The following is an 18424-nucleotide window of genomic DNA, read 5'->3' as shown; positions in this document are numbered from 1 at the left end:
CACTCCCTGCATGACTCAGGCATGCCAGTGGGCTTCGGCACCTGGCTCTTGCCGCTGTTTGACTGCCCTATTGTATTTGCCTTTAGCGGGCTCTGCTAATGCACCTATCAACGTGCATCTTCCCGTTTGTTTGTTGTTGTTTGTTTTTCTTCTGCGGAGTAAATTGCAGGTTTCATCTGCCGAGGGTGTTTTGACAGAGCCGAAAGGAGCAGGGCTAATGAATTGTGGTATGAGAGGGTCCTTCCAGTTGGTGTTCAGTGACTTCATGAAAAGAGCCTTGCCTGACTTCTCTGTTCCCCACCCCGCAGTTGTTGTTTGCATTGTGGTTGTACCTAAGGGCTCCAGGGAGGGACTGGGGGCACTTTGACCTGAGGAAACACTTGTTTAAAAGATAGTCTCTGTCCCAAAGAGTTTACAGTCTAGGTTATTACAAGTGCACAGCAGGTGGACAAACAAACAGGACTGGAAATGGAGGATAAGCTCAGCTCTGTGGGGAGGGACAGTCATTTCCTATAAATTTGTACAGTGCCTGGCACAGCTGGGTCCCAGCTTGGTAGGTCTCCACACACTGCCACAATATAAATGTTAAATAAGAATAGCAGGGAGACCGTGAACTTTGTGCTACATAACTGCATAAGATGGCAAGGTCCCTGCCCCAGAGGGCTTTCAATATAATTCAGGCACCAGGTCTCTCCTTGCATGCACCACTAACATGCAGCCCGTAGGTTGGTTCTGAATTAATTCTCTATTCTCGAAGGTGCGAAAAACATCCAATTACATAGATCTACAGTCACCAGACCCTGCTGTTTTCTAAACTGGAAAGGGGTGTGATGATCTGATTTCACTTTGCATCACGGCCTCCGCCAGATTCATCCTACATGTATGCAGCAGACTTTTCTGCCTTCCTGAGCGAATTTTTCCACTCATTGCAGTGTCCCTCAACTTTAATAACAACAATACAGGCCCTGCTTTTTGGGTGGTTTTGGAGGTTTGCTGTGGTCCCAATGCAATTGCCTGAGCTGGGAAAGGAGCAGAGGCCAGACCCTACCAGTGAATTTTTTTTTAAATTGCTTTTTTGAGGGATTCTATTGGCAGGTGAGTATGCTCTCCCCGCTAGTTCTGGGGTGGCCTTTAACATTCCATTCCTTTCCCAAAACGTTCGAGAAAACTTACTAGGAATTCTCAAGAGCCAGCAGGTTTGCACCTCTAACGTTGCAGTGTGACGGGGCATTCACCTCCTGAGCACCTCCTCTTGGCTGGCTGTGGTGCTGCAATCTCCCCTCCCCCATCCGCTCCTCGTGCCCCTTGCTTGGTAGGTCTTCAGTGGCTCAGCCCTCCAGCCAAGTTACACAGTCAAATGGTGTATTTATGTCCAAAATAACACAAAACAAAAGTCTTCCAATCCCAGGCTCAAGCTGGACTCAGCCCTGCCTCCCTGAGGGGGCCTTCTGTCTTCTGCCTATCTTTGGCTCCTTTCAATCCCGCCCTTTGCTCAGGCTTGTAAAGGAAACTTGTCCCCTTTCTCGGCACTGAGGTCACTTTGCCAGTGGCCAATGGGAGAACCTGCGCTCACCCACTACTCCTCGTCCAAACTCAGGGATCCTATAAACAGCAGCTGCGTACTGCCTTCTCCAGTTAACTGCTGCTGTTCCCTGGGCCTTTTCCCACATAGCTCCTTTCTCTTCACCCTTCTCTCAGGGCTGAAGTCCTCAGATCCTCTTCCTCCTCACTGAATGCCAGTGCCACCAGAATCCATCTTCTGGTTCTCGCATGAGCTCCTGTGGCCAGCAAGGAGCACCCAGCCTGGCTCCTCTGGCCCCAGCCAGGAACTGACCTGCTCAGGCCCTACAGTTCCTTTTATCGGAGCCTGCTGGGCTCAGATTGGCTGCTTCCATGCAACCTCTCTAGGCAGGCCTGGAAGACCCACCTTCACTACTCCTTTCCTGGGGCGGGATGTGATAAGTCTGTGGGACCTCCAGAGGGGGGCCTCGAAGAACCAGGTACTGCCCGTCACATGCAGGCATCAGTATTTGCTGTATAATTTCCCTTTTACAGAGTCATAATGAACCAGATGAAGCCCCTCATCTTACAATGGGTCCCACCAAGGAAGAAGGGTGTGCCCACACAGAGACCACTGCAGGCTGGGGACCCAAGTCTGCCAGCAAGTTGTATTTGCACAATACCAGATGCACTACACACTGACACAATAAATTGACTTTTCAATGGATTCCATCACACATTGGTGTATACGGGAGTGAGGTAGCTGATGACCTGGCCAAAACTGGAAGATGGGAAACTCAGGTTGGAATGACCGTGGTTGAAGATATTGATGCCCTAGCAAGGGAAATATTAGCTGAAATTAATGGTCAAAAGATGAAAGATCCTCTGATTGATACCGAAACATCTAGGAAAATAACATCTACAGTTATGAGATTGCAGCTGGGTCACATTGCCGGAATGAAAATCAATACAGATGGGATCAAAATATATCCACTGTGCAAGACGTGTCAGGAGCAGGCTCTAATGCTGCTCAGGTTTTTGAATGCAGTATTGTAAGGAAAGTGAAGTTTTTTGGATTGAACACCTTGGATCGATCCCTTGCAAAGGAACCTGGACAAGTCGCCAAATTCATTCTCAAACTTCATGGCCAGATCTGATGATTGCGGGACAAGACAACAATAACGTCACCTGGTGCACTGGTAGAGACCATGCATAAAGTGCACGTGAAAATCACTGAGGTTTTGTCTTCATGAGGGGAAAAAAAGGTGTGTTCTTGCTCACCTCTTGGTAACTGACGCAAGGTAAAATCCTAGTGAAGACGAGGCAATTTGTAGTTTTCATATGTGTTACAGCAGGATGAGGAGTAAGGGCTGTTGGGGGAGCCTCAGGTTTACCTACATGTGCTAAAATGTGTGAAAACAACAAACTGCCGGGTCTTCACAAGGATTTTACCCCATTAGTTACCACCTTTTAGCTACCTTGAGGAAAGAACGCACCTTTGTTCAGTGAAAACTCACCCTGAGTTGGCAGGAGCATGCGGCATAATACATTTGCAATCTAGGTATGTGCAAAAGTGCATTTGCCTGTCTGAGGAATAGGCTTTATGTGATCATTAAAATCTGCCCTGGAGAGACTTACCTTAAGACTTGGCTCAAGAGAGAGTTTTATTTGTTTTATTTTTCTTTAAATATGTGGTTGCACTCAGTAGACCTCTTCTGTGATTAGGAATGTGGGGAGTGGATTTTGCAAAATGTGGAGAGCTCTCCTGCTCTCACTTTTAATGTGAAATAAATAAAACTTGTGTTTTAAATCACTAGACTTTGCAAGGCTTTAAGTCAATAACACGTGTTCATTTTAGTCTAGGGGGCCAGGTTATTTGCAAAGCCACGAACAACTTATATCAGGAAGCCCAAAACTGCATCAAATTTGCCCAGTTTCGGCTTTCAGTACAATCTCTGAGCCCAGCCCAGTTCATTGGAAGGCTCGTAAACCCTGAAACCCCAGACTCAAACGCACCTGGATCTCAGGGAAGTTTGGAGGTGGATCTGTAACAGAACTTCCCAGCTGAATCCCATCCTAATAATGGGCCAAAGTGAAACCCTGGCACCCCAGAATATCGCTGAGCTGGATGGCTTGAGCCCACTGGTACTTTCAGGCAGACCTCCGCTGATCCATGGTTTTGTGTCAAAACTATGGGAATCTCCAGGATTCAACTGAGCTTTGTTTGGAGTTTCTGGACTGACGAGCAGAGATGGGGACAACATGGGTTAAAACCAAAGGAATGGTTCAAACCTGGGAGCTGCAGAACCCGTTTAGGAAACCACTACACTGTATTTGTATTTGTATTTGCAAGGCTTTGCTTTTCAGAGCCCTGTGGGCGCACGCACTGACTGTTACTTGTGCTTGTCTCTCTCCTCCTCACCCACCATTAGAGAAGTGCTGTGAGCACAGACTTCAGTAGCGGGGGGTATCTTTGTGCCTTTTAATTGACCTCGGTGCTTAGTAGCAACTTCTAATTAAGAGCCGCACATGAGGGCCAGCAAAGAATCTCAGAGCCTGCTGGTGGGAGCTGAAAGCTTCCCCTCTGTACCAGAGCGCTCTCACCTCTGACTCCTGGAGCATGGAGGCCTCTGAGACCTGCCGGTATTACTGGTTGCCAAGGCGCACTCCCCCCAGCCGAGGCGAAGAGGCGCTGTCAGGTTTCTAGAGTGATGGCAGAGACTTAATAAGCGTTGGAAGCTGCTTGTGCTGTTGTGAACTCCTAGTTACGTCCCTTCACGCAGTGGGCTGGGAGGGTTGTGTTTCTAATTGACCTACCTCTTGATTGTTTTTCTCACTACCTGCCTCGGAGCAGTTTGGGGGAAGACAGGGTGGAGAGTTTGCATCTGATTTCTGATCTTGCTCACGGCAGTGTAAACTTGTTGATTTCAGCGGCGTTTCTTCTGTTGTCCAGTGGTGGGATTGAGCTCCGAATCAGACCACGTGCTATAAACACGCACGTGCTGCCTCGTAACAATGGTACATTTTTGTGGTGAAGGGGAATTTTTCAAAACAAATGACCGGATTTGATCATGTCTCACAAATGGAGGCAGGCAGATAAAGACTGGGAAGAAATAGGAAAGGGGAAAAGCAAACCTACCCAGGGGCGTGTGGGTTTGTCTGCATGCTCTGTATACACAGCCACACAAAACTGTGTTACCTTCTTAGGTAGGAAGAGGGAATGTTTGCTTTGGGAGTTTATAGCTGTGCCTCCCTTGTGGCCTGGCCAGTCGAGGAAGAGGACGAGGTTGGGTGGAAAAAGACAAAGTAGAGTTGAGCCCAAACTGAAAAGTTTCTTTCAGGATCTGAATTGTCCCCAAGTTTGTTGGGAGGGTGTTTGGTTTGGGTCCTTTGCAGAGACAGGCCTGGGCTGTGACATTCAGGGAGAAGAGGGCCCAGAGCCTGCCTCTTCTCCCCTGCTGACTGTAACCTAGGGATGAAATAGGGGCAGGGAAAGGAGGGTGGGTGGGGAGGTGAGGGGTGTTCAGGGGGACAGTGGGGTAAAGAGTGCCGTGGGTGAGGGGAGTCCAGCGGAGGGCAACAAAAATGATTAGGGGACTGGAACACATGACTTATGAGGAGAGGCTGAGGGAACTGGGATTGTTTAGTCTGCGGAAGAGAAGAATGAGGGGGGATTTGATAGCTGCTTTCAACTACCTGAAAGGGGGTTCCAAAGAGGATGGTTCTAAACTGTTCTCAGTGGTGGCAGATGACAGAACAAGGAGTAATGGTCTCAAGTTGCAGTGGGGGAGGTTTAGGTTGGATATTAAGAAAACCTTTTTCACTAGGAGGGTGGTGAAACACTGGAATGCGTTACCTAGGGAGGTGGTGGAATCTCCTTCCTTAGATATTTTTAAGGTCCGGCTTGACAAAGCCCTGGCTGGGATGATTTAGTTGGGGATTGGTTCTGCTTTGAGCAGAGGGTTGGACTAGATGACCTCCTGAGATTCCTTCCAACCCTGATATTCTATGATTCATGGGGGGCAGTGGGTGGGGAGGTGAGGGGTGCCTGGTACTTACAGGGTTCTTGGTGTGGGAGGGGCTGCCCAGTATTCATGGGGTTCAGCAGGTGGGAGGCACCCAGCGGGGTGTGGCGGTTGCTGTACTAATTGGTTATGGTCTCAGTGTAGCAGCTGAGGAAGCCGCCCGCTCCCTGCGGGCTGGTCACTGCAGCGGTTGGGCTGGCTCGGCTGCTGGGCCCTGGCTCCCCCCTCATCTTGCTCCCCGACTGTGAAGCAGCAGCCACTGACCAGCAGTTCCCCTCCTCTGCACAGGTGTGCTGAGCCGTCTGGTGGAAACTCTGTGAGGGGGACCCCCCTGCAGTCTGGCCCGGGCCCCCCACTGCAGAAGGAGAGATGGCAGTTCATGAGCCGCCAGATCTCCTTTCAGAAACAGGGAGCTGGGTCCGGGGAGTCGGCACTTCCAAAATTAGGGTGAAAATTCGGTAAAACAGGAATAATGGCTTTTTTTTATAACCCAAGAACTTTTGGGGAAAAAATCGGTGAAAACCAAAACCGAAGGGGCCTTATATGTGGGCTCTTGTCTGGCTGTGCCCAGTGTCATGCTGAGGGAGAGACTCCGTCCCCTTATGGACATAGCTTGGCTGAGGAGACCGCTTTGTTGAGCAGCTTCAGTGTGGCGTGGAGAGCAGTGCCCGTGGACTGGGGAATACCTGCAAGGCTCCAGCCTGGAAGGTGAAAGGAGGAGGAAGCCTGCCTGGCATGCTTGTATCATCCATTTGCTAAAGAATCAATATGTGTATTGATTAGCCAGGACCTTGAGGAGATAAAGGAACTGACTGGTAGATGAGGTGGGGAGCAGGATTAAAAATTAAGTGAAATTCCTGTGCTACGTGCTGGCGAGGGAGGCCGCTCAGAGTTAACAGTCCTGTCACCAAAGAGATTGGCAAATACATTTACTGGGGCAGCTAGTTATAATGAAGCAGGACGTGACAAGTGGAATTAGAGTGAGTATGGGCTAGTGTTTGGGGAGCCAATTACAAATGACCCTGGCTGGGTGCTTGCAGGGGAGGACGTGTGTGATTTGTGTAGCCTTGGGACACAGAGATGGAAATCTAGCGCATGCAGATTGACTGGGGGGCAGGCGGAGATGTAAGAGTTAGGAGCTGGCCAGGCTGGCTGAGGGTAATGCAGAAAAGTGGAGGGCAGATGTGTGGGTGAGTTAGGAGGCACCTGGAGTTCTGTGGGGTGTCTCTTTATTAAACACCGAGCAAGACAGATTCCCTGACCCATCGGTCCTACAGTCAACAGTAATCCAGGCGAAAACATGTATATGGTATGACACCTTGGTGCTAGAAAGCACAGAGGTCATCGCCTTGGAAGGCAGAGATCAATTTCTGGAGCAGGAAACTTCTGCTTTCATTGTTAATTCTAGGGGTCAAATGATCCTTTAGACTGGACGGTGTGCATGAGGCAGATGGAGATTGGCCACAGGCATGAGTTGAGTATGGTTTAGGAGGCTTCTTTGAAAATGTTTCCTTTAGCATCCTGCTAGAAAGAAATGAGGAAAATCACTATTTACTGGTGAAAATGTCAGTCCAGCTTTACTATTTCTGCGTTTTATTTTCTGCTCTGAGATGAAATCTAGCTTTATGCCAGGCTGGATACTCCTCCCACAATCCTGGCACTCCAACTGGAGCATCTGAGGTCCTTTCATCTGAGCGACCAGCCAACACTACAGCATCCTTGCTCCTAGAAGAAAGCCCTGAGGCTGCCTCCAGTTCCCCTTCTGCAATTAGAAGGGGCTCTTGGAGCAGTAAGATAAATCTCGCTTTTGTCTCACCTATTCAAACTCCCGCCCGATGCTCCCCACACCGGCCAGCAAAGTGGCAAAGGAGCTGAGCTCATGACACTCCCCCCCACTCCCCCCCCCCAGGTCACTTTACACAACCCAGGTAACTCAAGGTGCTATTGCTGAGCTCCCAGGCCACACACCTGACTTCCCTGAGACACAGTTACAAAGCAGGCAATTGGTACATGGTGCAGGTCCCGCTGCTCACTAGTGCTGACCTGAGTTCACTTCATTACCTAACAGTTGTTTAATTGCTGTCAGCGATGGCATCCCTACAGATTATTGCTCGATGTAATGTGGCATCTGGTTTTCATAGGCAGGACTCTAGGGAAGGAAAAGGCTATGCCCTTGCTGGGACGTGAGTGAGGAATGTTAACGTTCTAAGTACCAGGCAAGGTCAGGGTTCGCTCCTGGTGCCATCGCAGATTACGAAGTGTCCTTTCAGGCCAGCCGGTGACATAAAGGTTATTGCTGGAGAGGAGACACTGCAGACTCAGTGGATCTCAGTGGTCATGGATTAGGCCCAGGGTGGTTCAACCAGCCAGGCGTTTGAGACCCACATTCTATTCCCAGCACTGCCCCGTTGGGTAACCTTGGGCAAGTTACTTTACTGTTATTACCTTTACTTATTATTTGTATTGCACCAGTGTTACAGGTCATCTTCGCAAGCGCCGGCCACAATGTGCACTAACCAGGCTGGTCTTTCACCCTGGTGGAATGGCGATAATGATGTTCCCCCAGCTATTTATACAGTGCTCTGAGAGCTGCCAACAAGCAGCACTGCCCAAGCACAAAGCATTATTATTATTATTATTTATTGATTGATTCATTGATTGATTTTATTATTTCCCCAAGTTGCTGGATGGGCAAAGCTCAAGCCATCAGGTCAGTGAAAAGCAGCTGAAGGGCTGAGCACCACAGTATTAAGTTAAAAAAAATCTATTCAAGAATAATGTTTGTGAAAACAAGGGGCAAAGTGGCCTATAATTAAATTTGGCATTGCAGTACTGGATGACTGTGTGCATATCCATGCACCCTCACACACACATATATGTCCACAAAGCTATTGGTAATAAAAATATAGGGTGAGATTTTCAAAGCCAACTCAGAGATTTCGCCATGCAAGTCCCATTCAATGAGTGGCCATTGTCTGTCTAGCTCCCCTACTCAGTAATGAACATGTTAGTCCTATATTGCTAACAGCACTGGAATAGCTCTCCTCAAAACTCTTCCTCCCAACTTACAGATATAATGTGACTTTTTTTCCTTGAGTTGCTAGTTCACTCGACCATCTGGACCTTTCTGCTCTATTTAGATTTCCTGACGATTTCCCTTTTGTAATATGGTGTCTTGTCGCTCTGTAGCAGATGCATGTAAAGGTCTTTTCTGCGGTTCGGTTGCATTTCTTATATTGTTCTGTACAAAATGTTTTGGGTCAGTGAGAAAGCCACTTGCTAGGATTGCTTTTTCATGTGTCTCTGACATATTTCCTGTATAGACTCATAGACTTAAAGGCCAGAAGGGACCATCATGATCATCTAGTCTGACCTTCTGCACATTGCAGGCCACGGAACCTCACCCACCGTCTCCAGTAAAAGGCATATATTATGTATATATCAGGCATTGCCGTAACGACAGCCTGAAATTCCAGGGTGTCTTTTCTTTCACACAGGCTGACATTTGCCGGGCAACTTCTTCTCTGTTATAGCAGTGTAAATTTGAGGCCCTTTGCTGAAGTCAGCGGAGTGACTCCAGAATTGCACCAGCATAACAGATCAGAATTTAACCCTTTTGTTCGTTTATCCCTAGCTGCTTTGTTCTGTTTTAGGACCTGATCCTATGTGGATTGACTGCAGCGGCCCTAATTCCAAATACAGTTTATTATTGGATGAAGTTTTATCTTTTGCTGGTGTGGATTTCTGAGACGGAGGCTAATGTAAAGAACTCATAGCACTGGGAGACTGTAGGGCAGGCACTATGCAAGGTTTCTTCACACAACGCTCCTGAGTAATCCCAATCCCAACTGAGCTACATCCTTCCATTTCTACCACCCCGTGTGAGTCCTGGTCTTCCAGGAACAGTCTACCTGTGACCCATTGTATAGTTGTTTTGTGAGATGGCCAAACATGCACTAGGGACAAAAGTGAGGTCACTCATTTTGTTTCTACTTGTGATTTATTTAGAGGAGTTAAACACAGGTCCTACCCTAGAATAACCACTTTATTGACCCAGTGGGGTAAACCCGGTTTGCCTCTGGACTGACTAGAGGCAGTGAGGACGTGCAGCCTTAGCCGGTTGCTATCCCAGTTCGTCACCGCGTGGTCAGTGACCCTCGTAGGAAGTATGGTTGAAATGGCAGCTCGGTGACGCTCCCGCTGTTGCCTTCTTGTCGCCTCAGGAGGGAGAATAAGCTGCGGATCCAGAATGGCTGGCTGTGCCACCTGGCCCCGGAAATCATCCGCCAGCTCTCGCCTGACACGGAAGAGGACAAGCTGCCCTTCTCCAAGCCCTCAGATGTTTTTGCACTTGGGTAAGTCCTGTTGTGGGCCCAAGCTAATATTTGGCTCTGTCGGGAGGAGTTTGGGGTTGGGGGTGAGCCCATGGGCTAGCACAGTATTGCAGCATTCTGGTGCTGCTGCAAAGCAGACAGGAACGACGGGAGGGAAATGAAACGGAACCGAAGGGATCTGTCTTATTGCAGCAGGAGTTCGGTAACTCTCTTGGTCTCCCAGGCGGATTGTTGGTTTGTGGAACAGTCCGAACAGAGCGTTCTAGGGGGAGGAGGGTATGGGGGGTGTGGAGTCCTTGCCGCGGGGGGGTTGGGGGGGAACGGGACCTTCTTGCCTATAGAAAGGCTGTGGAATGCAACAAAGCCTGCAGTATTCTTTGTGCCATAGAGCCAAGTTCATGGCAGCCCAGTACGTATGTGTTAGGGGTTTGTGGAAAGGCCAGGAAAGTGCCTGGACCAGGCCAATCCAGGATGGCTGGTTCCATCCACTAACTGTATGGATCCATTGGCCATCAGCTCTACGTAGAAGAAGGCACAGAGGAGATAAAGGAAGTGACTGCTGTAGCCTATAGCAGCATCTGCCGGCTGGCTGCCCCACAGCCTGGGATCACCTAGCTTCTGCCGGCTGGCTGCCCCACAGCCTGGGATCACCTAGCTTCTGCCGGCTGGCTGCCCCACAGCCTGGGATCACCTAGCTTCTGCCGGCTGGCTGCCCCACAGCCTGGGATCTTGGTCAGCATGAAAGATTCTTTCCCTCTTCTTCATGCCAATGCTTAAACTAGTTTGAAAAAAGTGGGGGCTATCATAATCTGGGAGCCGCAAATTTAGTAAGAGAGTGGTTAAAGCGCACCCATCAGCAACCCAGCTTGATTTTTTAAAATATTTAAATATTTGTTTGCCGGGTCTGCGACCCCTTGTGGCCTTTCCCCACTTTAAGCGCCATTCCCTGTGTTGCGTGGGGGATGAGACTGTCTCCATGCCAGCACTCTGCAGCATGCTAAATGCTGAGATAGGGAGCGCTAGAGCAATCTCACTGACCAAACTAAATTAGGGATGGACCTCAGCTTAACCCTTTCTTCTAAATGATGGAGTCTTGCATCAGCCAGAGCCCAACTCCAGAGCTGAGCCTTGTCTCCAGCAGACTGAATTGAAACCACAGTCCAAATGGCATCCCGCAGCTTGGGGCAAGATCCCATTTGACTTCAGGACTTCCACTTTGTGACCGGGGCCAACTCCAGAAAACTAGATCCACCTTCAGCTCTCGGGTTTCTGGTTCAGACCCATCTCTCCCCTATAAATACTGCATAACGTGAACATAGATGAAACATTTTAGAGAGCCCGGCTGATTGCGTGTGAGGCGGTGGGTAGGAGAATCTAGAAGAGTTCTATACTCTGAATTCTCTACGGACATTGATCTCCATGCTAGATAATCTAGAACAATTTAAACATTATTAGAATTTTGCTCTAAAACTGCGGACAGTAGGGGGAGGGGATGCCAAATGACAGACAGACAGAATAAATGGTGATTTTTTTGTTTCCAGTTAGAGCATCTCGTACACCAGTTAATTATTCACACTATTTATCTAATAGAAAATATCCTTTGTGAAAGTGGCCCAACCATTTCCCTGATAAAAAATCTTCCTTGAGGCAGACATAGGTCGATAGGTTTTGTCCGGTGGATTAATTTTCCTTTGTGCCATATTGATGGGCACCTTAAAGACTGCAGCATACGGTGATTAGTTTATGCGAAGCTGTTATCTGACAAGCTATTTCCATTTAAAAAATGCAATAATTAAAGCAGTACATTTTTGGTGTAATGTCAGCGTTAAAAACAACAACAAAAAAAGAAGCAATTAAGGGATCTTCTCAAACTAAGCAAAAGCCATTTGGTTAAGACTTAAAGTTATTATCTGAGAGCTCTATGCCTGTTTAAAGTAGCTGTCAGTTTCTTTTACAAGTTTTCAGTGTTTTTGTTCTTCATGGTTTGTAATATCCTCCCAGATGCTGGGAATTGTGCGGCCAGATCCTCAGCTGCTGTAAATTGATTTTAGTGGAGATTTGCCAGTTTACACCGGCTGAGGATCTGGCTCACAAATTCTTTTCCTGAAGGAATTTGGGACCAAATGAGACCAAAAATGGCAGCAAAGGGAAATAGTCGTAAGACTTGGTAAGGCTGCACTGCCTTTCTGCCCCCTTTTGGTCTCTTTCCCCAGCACACTGCAGGACAGCTCTAGTTTTCTCCTTTTGGTAAACACCAGTGGGCAGATCGTCAGCTTGGGTCATTGATTTCAGTGGTGCTATGACAGCTAACACCACTGTGGCTTTGCCCCCAGATTTGGCTGATGTTCTGGTTCTTCTAGAGTTACTGGTGGCCTGAAGAGATCTGGCTCATGGGGCACTGAGAATTGCCAGGGTACAGGGAAAGGCTGCATGGCCCCTTTCCACTAAGCCTTAGGGAGCAGGGTAGTGTAGGCACTGCTCTGCTTCCTTAATGCCTCTTGTTCATTCCTCTAAGCAGGGATGGTCCTGCTTGTTGGCTGACCTTATTGGGGCTGCTTTGTGACCCAGTGTGTCTGCAGTGGGATCTAGGCTCTAGTCCCTAGGAAAAGATTCTGGCGTAGAAAAATTTGTATGGAGAAACACCGAATGTCCAGGTGATTAAGACCTTGCTTCACAGAAGTCCTCCATTAAGGAGGAGGAAAAATAAGGAATGGAATCAATCAATGTAGCAATGTGAAGTGTCACAAAGCTAAGAGATGCCCTCCGCTCCACTAATTAATGTTATCCTTCTGGTCTGACAGGTAAGGAATAACTCTGCACGGATCTGTGCCAGGGAAACTCATGCTTAGAAAAACAAATTAATTAAAGCTGGGTGCAGCCATCAAAATAATGGTGGCGACTGCAGGGATGTGGTCTAAAATTGAAAAGTAAACCCTGGAAAATGAGTTTTCAGAGTGGGCCTTCTGAAAATTCTCTCTGGAAGCCTCGTGCTCTTTGCGTTCTGGAGATGGACATCTGCAATCTTTGGATCTAAAACCTGCTTTGCATTGAATCGCTGACCATCAGTAACGACTCTCAGCTTAGCTGGAAGGAGAACAGCTGCCTGTGAGATGGTGCTGTTACTCAGCCTTTCAAGACACTCTTATCCCCCTATCTAGGCTCTGTTGCCTGAGATTAGGAAAGGGAACGTATGGATACATTTATACGTACAGAGCTTTTTATTTTCCCTTCATCGCAGAAAATACACGTTTATCAAGCAGATTAACGGAAGAAATCGTTCAGGTATGAGAACATTAGAAATACTCCAGACCTCACAGCAATGTTTCCGGTTCCCATTCCGTGCACACTAATTTTTTTCAGGGGCGGGGGGGGGGGGGTTCTCATGTTGGGTGCCCAATTGGATATGAGCAGGGCTCATTTTTTCAGCAGCATGGAGCACCAGTAGCTCATGTTGACTTTGGTAGGGGCAGCGAGTGCTCAGCACCTCTGAAAACCAGGATCTGGCATGTCAGATTTGGCACCTGAAAACAGGCATCCAAAATTAATGGACGCTTCCAAAGACTGAGACCTTAGATGCCATTGCACTTAACATACCACAGTGACAGGCAACTTATGAATACCATTGGCAGACAGCACCACTTCCTCTAATTGTGCAGTATCCAGTCCTGTGGATGAAATTGTCCCTAAATTATTGGATACTGCCAGTTGGACCTGCCCCCCTGAACCCCAAGACTGGCATAGTTCTGGAGCAAGAAATATTTTATAAAATGCCTACCCCCCACTTTTGTAAAGATGCAGGCTTCTCACTCAAGGCAACTTTAGAACGGTTTGTATTTATATTATTCACAGCCCATGGATCCTTTCAGCTGTAAACCATCAAGAGTTCCAAACTTGGGGTCTGATCTTGCCTCCCCTCTGCTCAAATGACTCTCATTGATGAGAATGGCACTTCTAGGCATGGAAGGATTCAGAATCAGACTGAGTAAATACATCAGCAGATTTGCTACTCACCTCTCTTCCATTTTGCTGATAGCTACCACCGCTGTCTTCAGAGAGGAAGCCACTTACTCCCCTAATGTAACTAGTGCAGTATGCGAGGAAAGGACGGAGCCATGGTGGATGTACCTGGGGCCAAAGGCTCTGAGCTGCCCCGGTTTAAGCCAGCAGGGAATTTAGGCCTGGTGCCTAGGTTGGTGACTGGCACACTGGAAATCTGCAGCTAGACCTGCCTCATCCCCAGGTCCCCCTTTAGACATTAGTGCCTTGAACATAGTGAATGTGAAGAGAGCTCCTGGCATTTGTGGTTGGTGCTGCTGGGCTTTGGTTCTCAATCAGTTTTGCAATAACAACAACAACAAAAGAGGAAGAAGAAGAAGAAATGAAGCGAAAGTTCAGTAGATGCAGAAACAAGAGAACCCTGCTTACAAAAGGGCTCTGCGTGAAGCCTGCTACGCTGGTCCTGGTGAAATATTCCTTTCTCGAGCGCATTATTTCAAAACAAATCCATTCAGGGCCCGAAGGCCAGCAACACTAACACAGTACAGATAAGAATTCCCCAGGAAACCTTCCGATTAATCCCAAGAGTCCACTTAGAAGCATGAACATTTATTTTTTCAAAAAGTCCCGTTGTCCAGACATCAGATAATAAGCCTGGTTGTCAAGGGGGCAAGGAGCAGATAGCAGGGTGAAGGACGAGCTAGCTATTGAATGCATCTCCTCTTGGAAGTGATGTTGGAGGCTGTCTCTGGTCCTAGAGCAGCAGTGAAAAGTGTAGGCAGTTGGCTATGGGGAGAGAAGCTGATGTTTCGTGCCCTCCCTTCCCACTAGTTCCATCTAGGGATCAGGAGACAGCTGTGCTGCTGGGGCAGGAACAAGGAGCCCAGGCTAACTGTCTGCCTTCTGAGTACCTCACAACTTTGTAACTCTGCCCCCAGCTCCAGCTTTCAAATCCAGTTCTATTGTGAGCAAGAGAGGAAATTTCAGCAGGGTCATGGGGAGGAGGGGAGCTGATGTCCAGGGAGACTTAGATCTTCATTTCACGCTGGCTGATGCTTTTCAGGACATCTCTCATTACCCTGTCAAGGTGCATTTCCCCTTTGACTTGATGGATTTCTGGTTTTCAATTAATACCTGAAAGCTGAAGCGTGCGAGGCTGTATTCCCTTCCTCCCCTTGAACCTATTTTGCATGGTGCAGCGATCGCTGCTGTCATGGACATTCTTTTTTTTTTTTTTCTCCCCCTCAAGTCATGTCTTGGTGGTGAATATAATAAATGTGAAGCAGAACAATGCCCCTGGACAGGGCTGTCCGCCTCGGAGCGCTTTTGAAGCCGAAGATTGATGTTTCTTGCAAAGCTGAGGGAGGTGACTCAGAACTCCTCTCCCTCCACAGCTGTGTAGGTGGGGAGTCAGAGAAGAACATTGCCCTCTACTATGGATGGAAGACATGGGGATGGGGCAGCGCACAAGTGGCTTCAAACACCTTTGTCCTTAGCTCAGCTGTGCCAGACATCAGGATCTGAGCCCGAAGTTTTCATTTAATAAAGTGGGGTTGCAAACCTGATAGTTGTGCAGAAAACCTTATAAAATGTGAGCCCAACATCAGCCAATGCGGTGTGGTCCTCCTGACCCAGCGGACTCCGTCTCAGTGGCTTGTTGACTCTGAAACTGTAGGGAGCTGTTTTAAATGTGAACACTGTAAACTGATGGTCACCTCAGCAGATGATACCAGTGTGGGCCTCCTCCACAATCCCAGACCACTTCCCAGGGGCCGAAAGACCCCGCTGGCCCCCTGCTCAGCTGCCAGGTTCTCCACCTTCCCCCCGACAACACAGTTCAGTTCCATCAAGACACCGCCCTGTGGCACATTGGAAACCCCTCATGCCGGGGCAGTGCACAGCAAATGCAACTACGTACAAAATTCAGTGTGCGGCCTGGACTATCCATGGCCACGTCGACCAGCTCAGCTGGTGCAGAATGTCCAGTGGGCTGCACCAGGGCGGCGCAGACATTAGGTGCAGCTCACTGCAGAGTACATGGGGCCTTGGCTCATTGTCTGTCTGGAGTGGCCAAGTAGCAAATGGCTGGAGAGTCTGACCGACCCTCTCCACCCCAGGAGGTGGCTGGTCCCGCCGGGTCAGGAATGAAGATCCCAGATGGGGGTGTGTGGGGGAGCTTGCATCGCTGTCCAGACAGTCCCTGTGTTACGGGCAGTCTACCTACCACCTATCTGCCTCTGGGGCTGTTGATCTAGCACTGAATTCCCGTTGGGGAAAAAACAGAAAAGCAAAACCTCCTGTTGCTACAGAGCTTGCTTCCAGATCCAGCTGGAGCAGGTGGCATGAATGTGTAAAAGCAGCTATAAGACCGATTTACCCCCTGCATTATCTATTAAGCTGCTCCCCATGCAGCAGGTTCAACCACCATTGCAGCACTGCAGGAGCCTCCCACTTGAAGTACCAGGGTCACTAGTCAGTCTGTTTGTGCCTCCCATCAAAGAGGCCTATTCTCTTCTCAGTGGGCCAGATTCTTAGCTGGTGTAAATGGATGTAGCCCCAGCAAAATCAGTGCAGCTACACCAGTTTTACACCAGTTGAAGGTCTGGCCCAATATGTGCTAAAAAGGGTGGTGGGGGGGAATGGCACAGGTGCCTTTTACTGGTAATGAGAGTTACAGTCACATGCAAAATCCCTGCAGGTCAAGATGAGACTGTGATGAGAATCCCCAGCAAAGGGGATGCAGTGTATTGGAACACGGGGCTAGCAGTCAGAAGAGCTGGGGGTTCATTCAGTTTGCCAGCGACTTGTCATGTGACTTTGGTCAAGTCACTAGCTTCTGTGCCTCAGTTTCCCCATCTCTGAAATGGCATGAATGACTTTTGTGGAATGCTTTGAGATCCCTGGGTACAAGGTGCTATCTACATAGGAGGGGGTAGTGGTGGTGTGAGAACATGCCTTCTCTGAGATGTCTACCCTGGATACTGAATCAGGAATGCCCGTGGCAGGGCATATTCTGTCAGTGCGGATGTTCAGGGAGAGAATGCGGCCTGGCTACAGCGTTCAGAGGTACCCCAGCTGCATCTTTGGTGTCTAGGTCATTCTAACGCCCAGTGCTACTGTCTCCGAACAGCACCATCTGGTATGAGCTGCATGCGCGGGAGTGGCCTTTCAAGACGCAACCGGCAGAGGCAATAATATGGCAAGTGGGAAGAGGGATGAAGCCCAACCTCAGCCAGATCGGCATGGGCAAAGAGATATCGGTATGTGATGTGGCAGTGTGCTCAGGTGGGTGGGGGGAGGTGCTCCCGTTGTGACGCACTCTAGCATCTCCAACCGCTCTAGCGTCTCCAAAAATCACCTTTGCTGGGGTGGCCCGTGGGCCAAAGAAAATGCGGTTGTGTTGTGTGCCAGGATCTAAGTTCCCTTCCTGCTGTCTCAGCCAGAAGAGACTGCCAGGGTGGTGGAGGCTCATGCAGTCCCTAGAGGGGAAGGAGCGCCTCATGTCACTCCACACCAGCCACCTTTTGACCCACTTGACCTATTGTTGGTGGGCCCCATCCAGCTCTTATTGGCTGGAAGGAAGAAGGTGTTACGGGTAGGGGAGAGCTGCAGGGCTCCAGCAGCAAAGCAGGGTGTATCCCTTCCCCTTCCAGAGAGGGAACACAGCAGCTCCGCCCTTTCTGCATTTACCCAGCCTTTTGTGGGGTCTGGGAGGTGGCATGTGCGCCTTGGAGTGAACTCCACTGTTCCTCCCACCCTTCTTTGCAAGGATATGGGGCCCAAGCTACAGGATTCACGACAAGATCTGATCTCCCTCAAAGTTCGGGACCTTGTGAATGGTGAGGAGTTTGTTTCAGCCCATAGTAGAGATGGGCAGATGCAAAATTCCCCAAAGCACGCAGGTGCCTAGGATCCAGGGCTTTGTCTCGGCCTGTCTCTATCTGGGTTTGTGCAGTCCCAGTAAAGTGTGTGGAGAGGGCTAGCTCCACTGTTTCATTGTCTGTCTTGTGCGTGCTGCAGGACATCCTTCTCTTCTGCTGGGCGTATGAACAAGAGGAGAGACCCACCTTCACCAAGCTCATGGAGATGCTGGAGAAACTGCCAAAGCGGAACCGTCGCCTTTCGCACCCCGGGCACTTTTGGAAGTCGGCAGAGTAAGGCTCCTGCCCTGTGTTTCCACTGATTCTCCTCTCCCTGTGCCTGGTGCTCTCGCTCTTCCGTGGGTCAGCACCTTACACAAGTCTGCCAGTAATGCTGCCCATTGGCATTGGGGTGGGTGGAGGAGGGGAGTGGAGCCTGATTAACAGAGAAGTCCTTCACCCCCACCCCCTCCCCCGGGCATTTCCAATGGCAGCAGTCCCTGGTCTGTGGTCCATGGACCATTGGTGATACGGGGAACATGTGTCAGTGATGCTTTGGGAGCTGGCTGGTCACATGGTGACCATTTGTAAAATGGGGATAAGGATCCTTACCTCCCATTGTAAAGTGCTTTGAGATATGCTGATGAAAAGCACTATATAAAACTAGGTGGTGGTGTTATGGTGCTGACTTTTCTTTGTACCAGCCGCT

The 18424-nt window shown here is 49.1% G+C and overlaps 1 protein-coding gene across 1 annotated transcript in view; it reads left to right on the top strand.

The window, feature by feature from the left end:
* The window catches only part of KSR2 (kinase suppressor of ras 2), a 271742-nt gene extending 253729 nt beyond the window's left edge, over positions 1-18013 (top strand). Inside the window, exons 17-19 of the mRNA XM_077835018.1 lie at positions 9749-9880; positions 16986-17115; positions 17876-18013. Of these exons, the coding sequence (XP_077691144.1) occupies positions 9749-9880; positions 16986-17115; positions 17876-18013 (400 nt within the window). The remainder of the gene's footprint in view (positions 1-9748; positions 9881-16985; positions 17116-17875) is intronic.
* The last annotated feature ends 411 nt before the right edge of the window (positions 18014-18424 follow it).

Source organism: Eretmochelys imbricata, chromosome 15 (assembly GCF_965152235.1).
Source record: "Eretmochelys imbricata isolate rEreImb1 chromosome 15, rEreImb1.hap1, whole genome shotgun sequence".
In the NCBI taxonomy this organism is placed as follows: Eukaryota; Metazoa; Chordata; order Testudines; family Cheloniidae; genus Eretmochelys; species Eretmochelys imbricata.
Note: the sequence above shows the minus strand (reverse complement) of the source record. Positions and strands in the feature narration are given on the sequence as shown.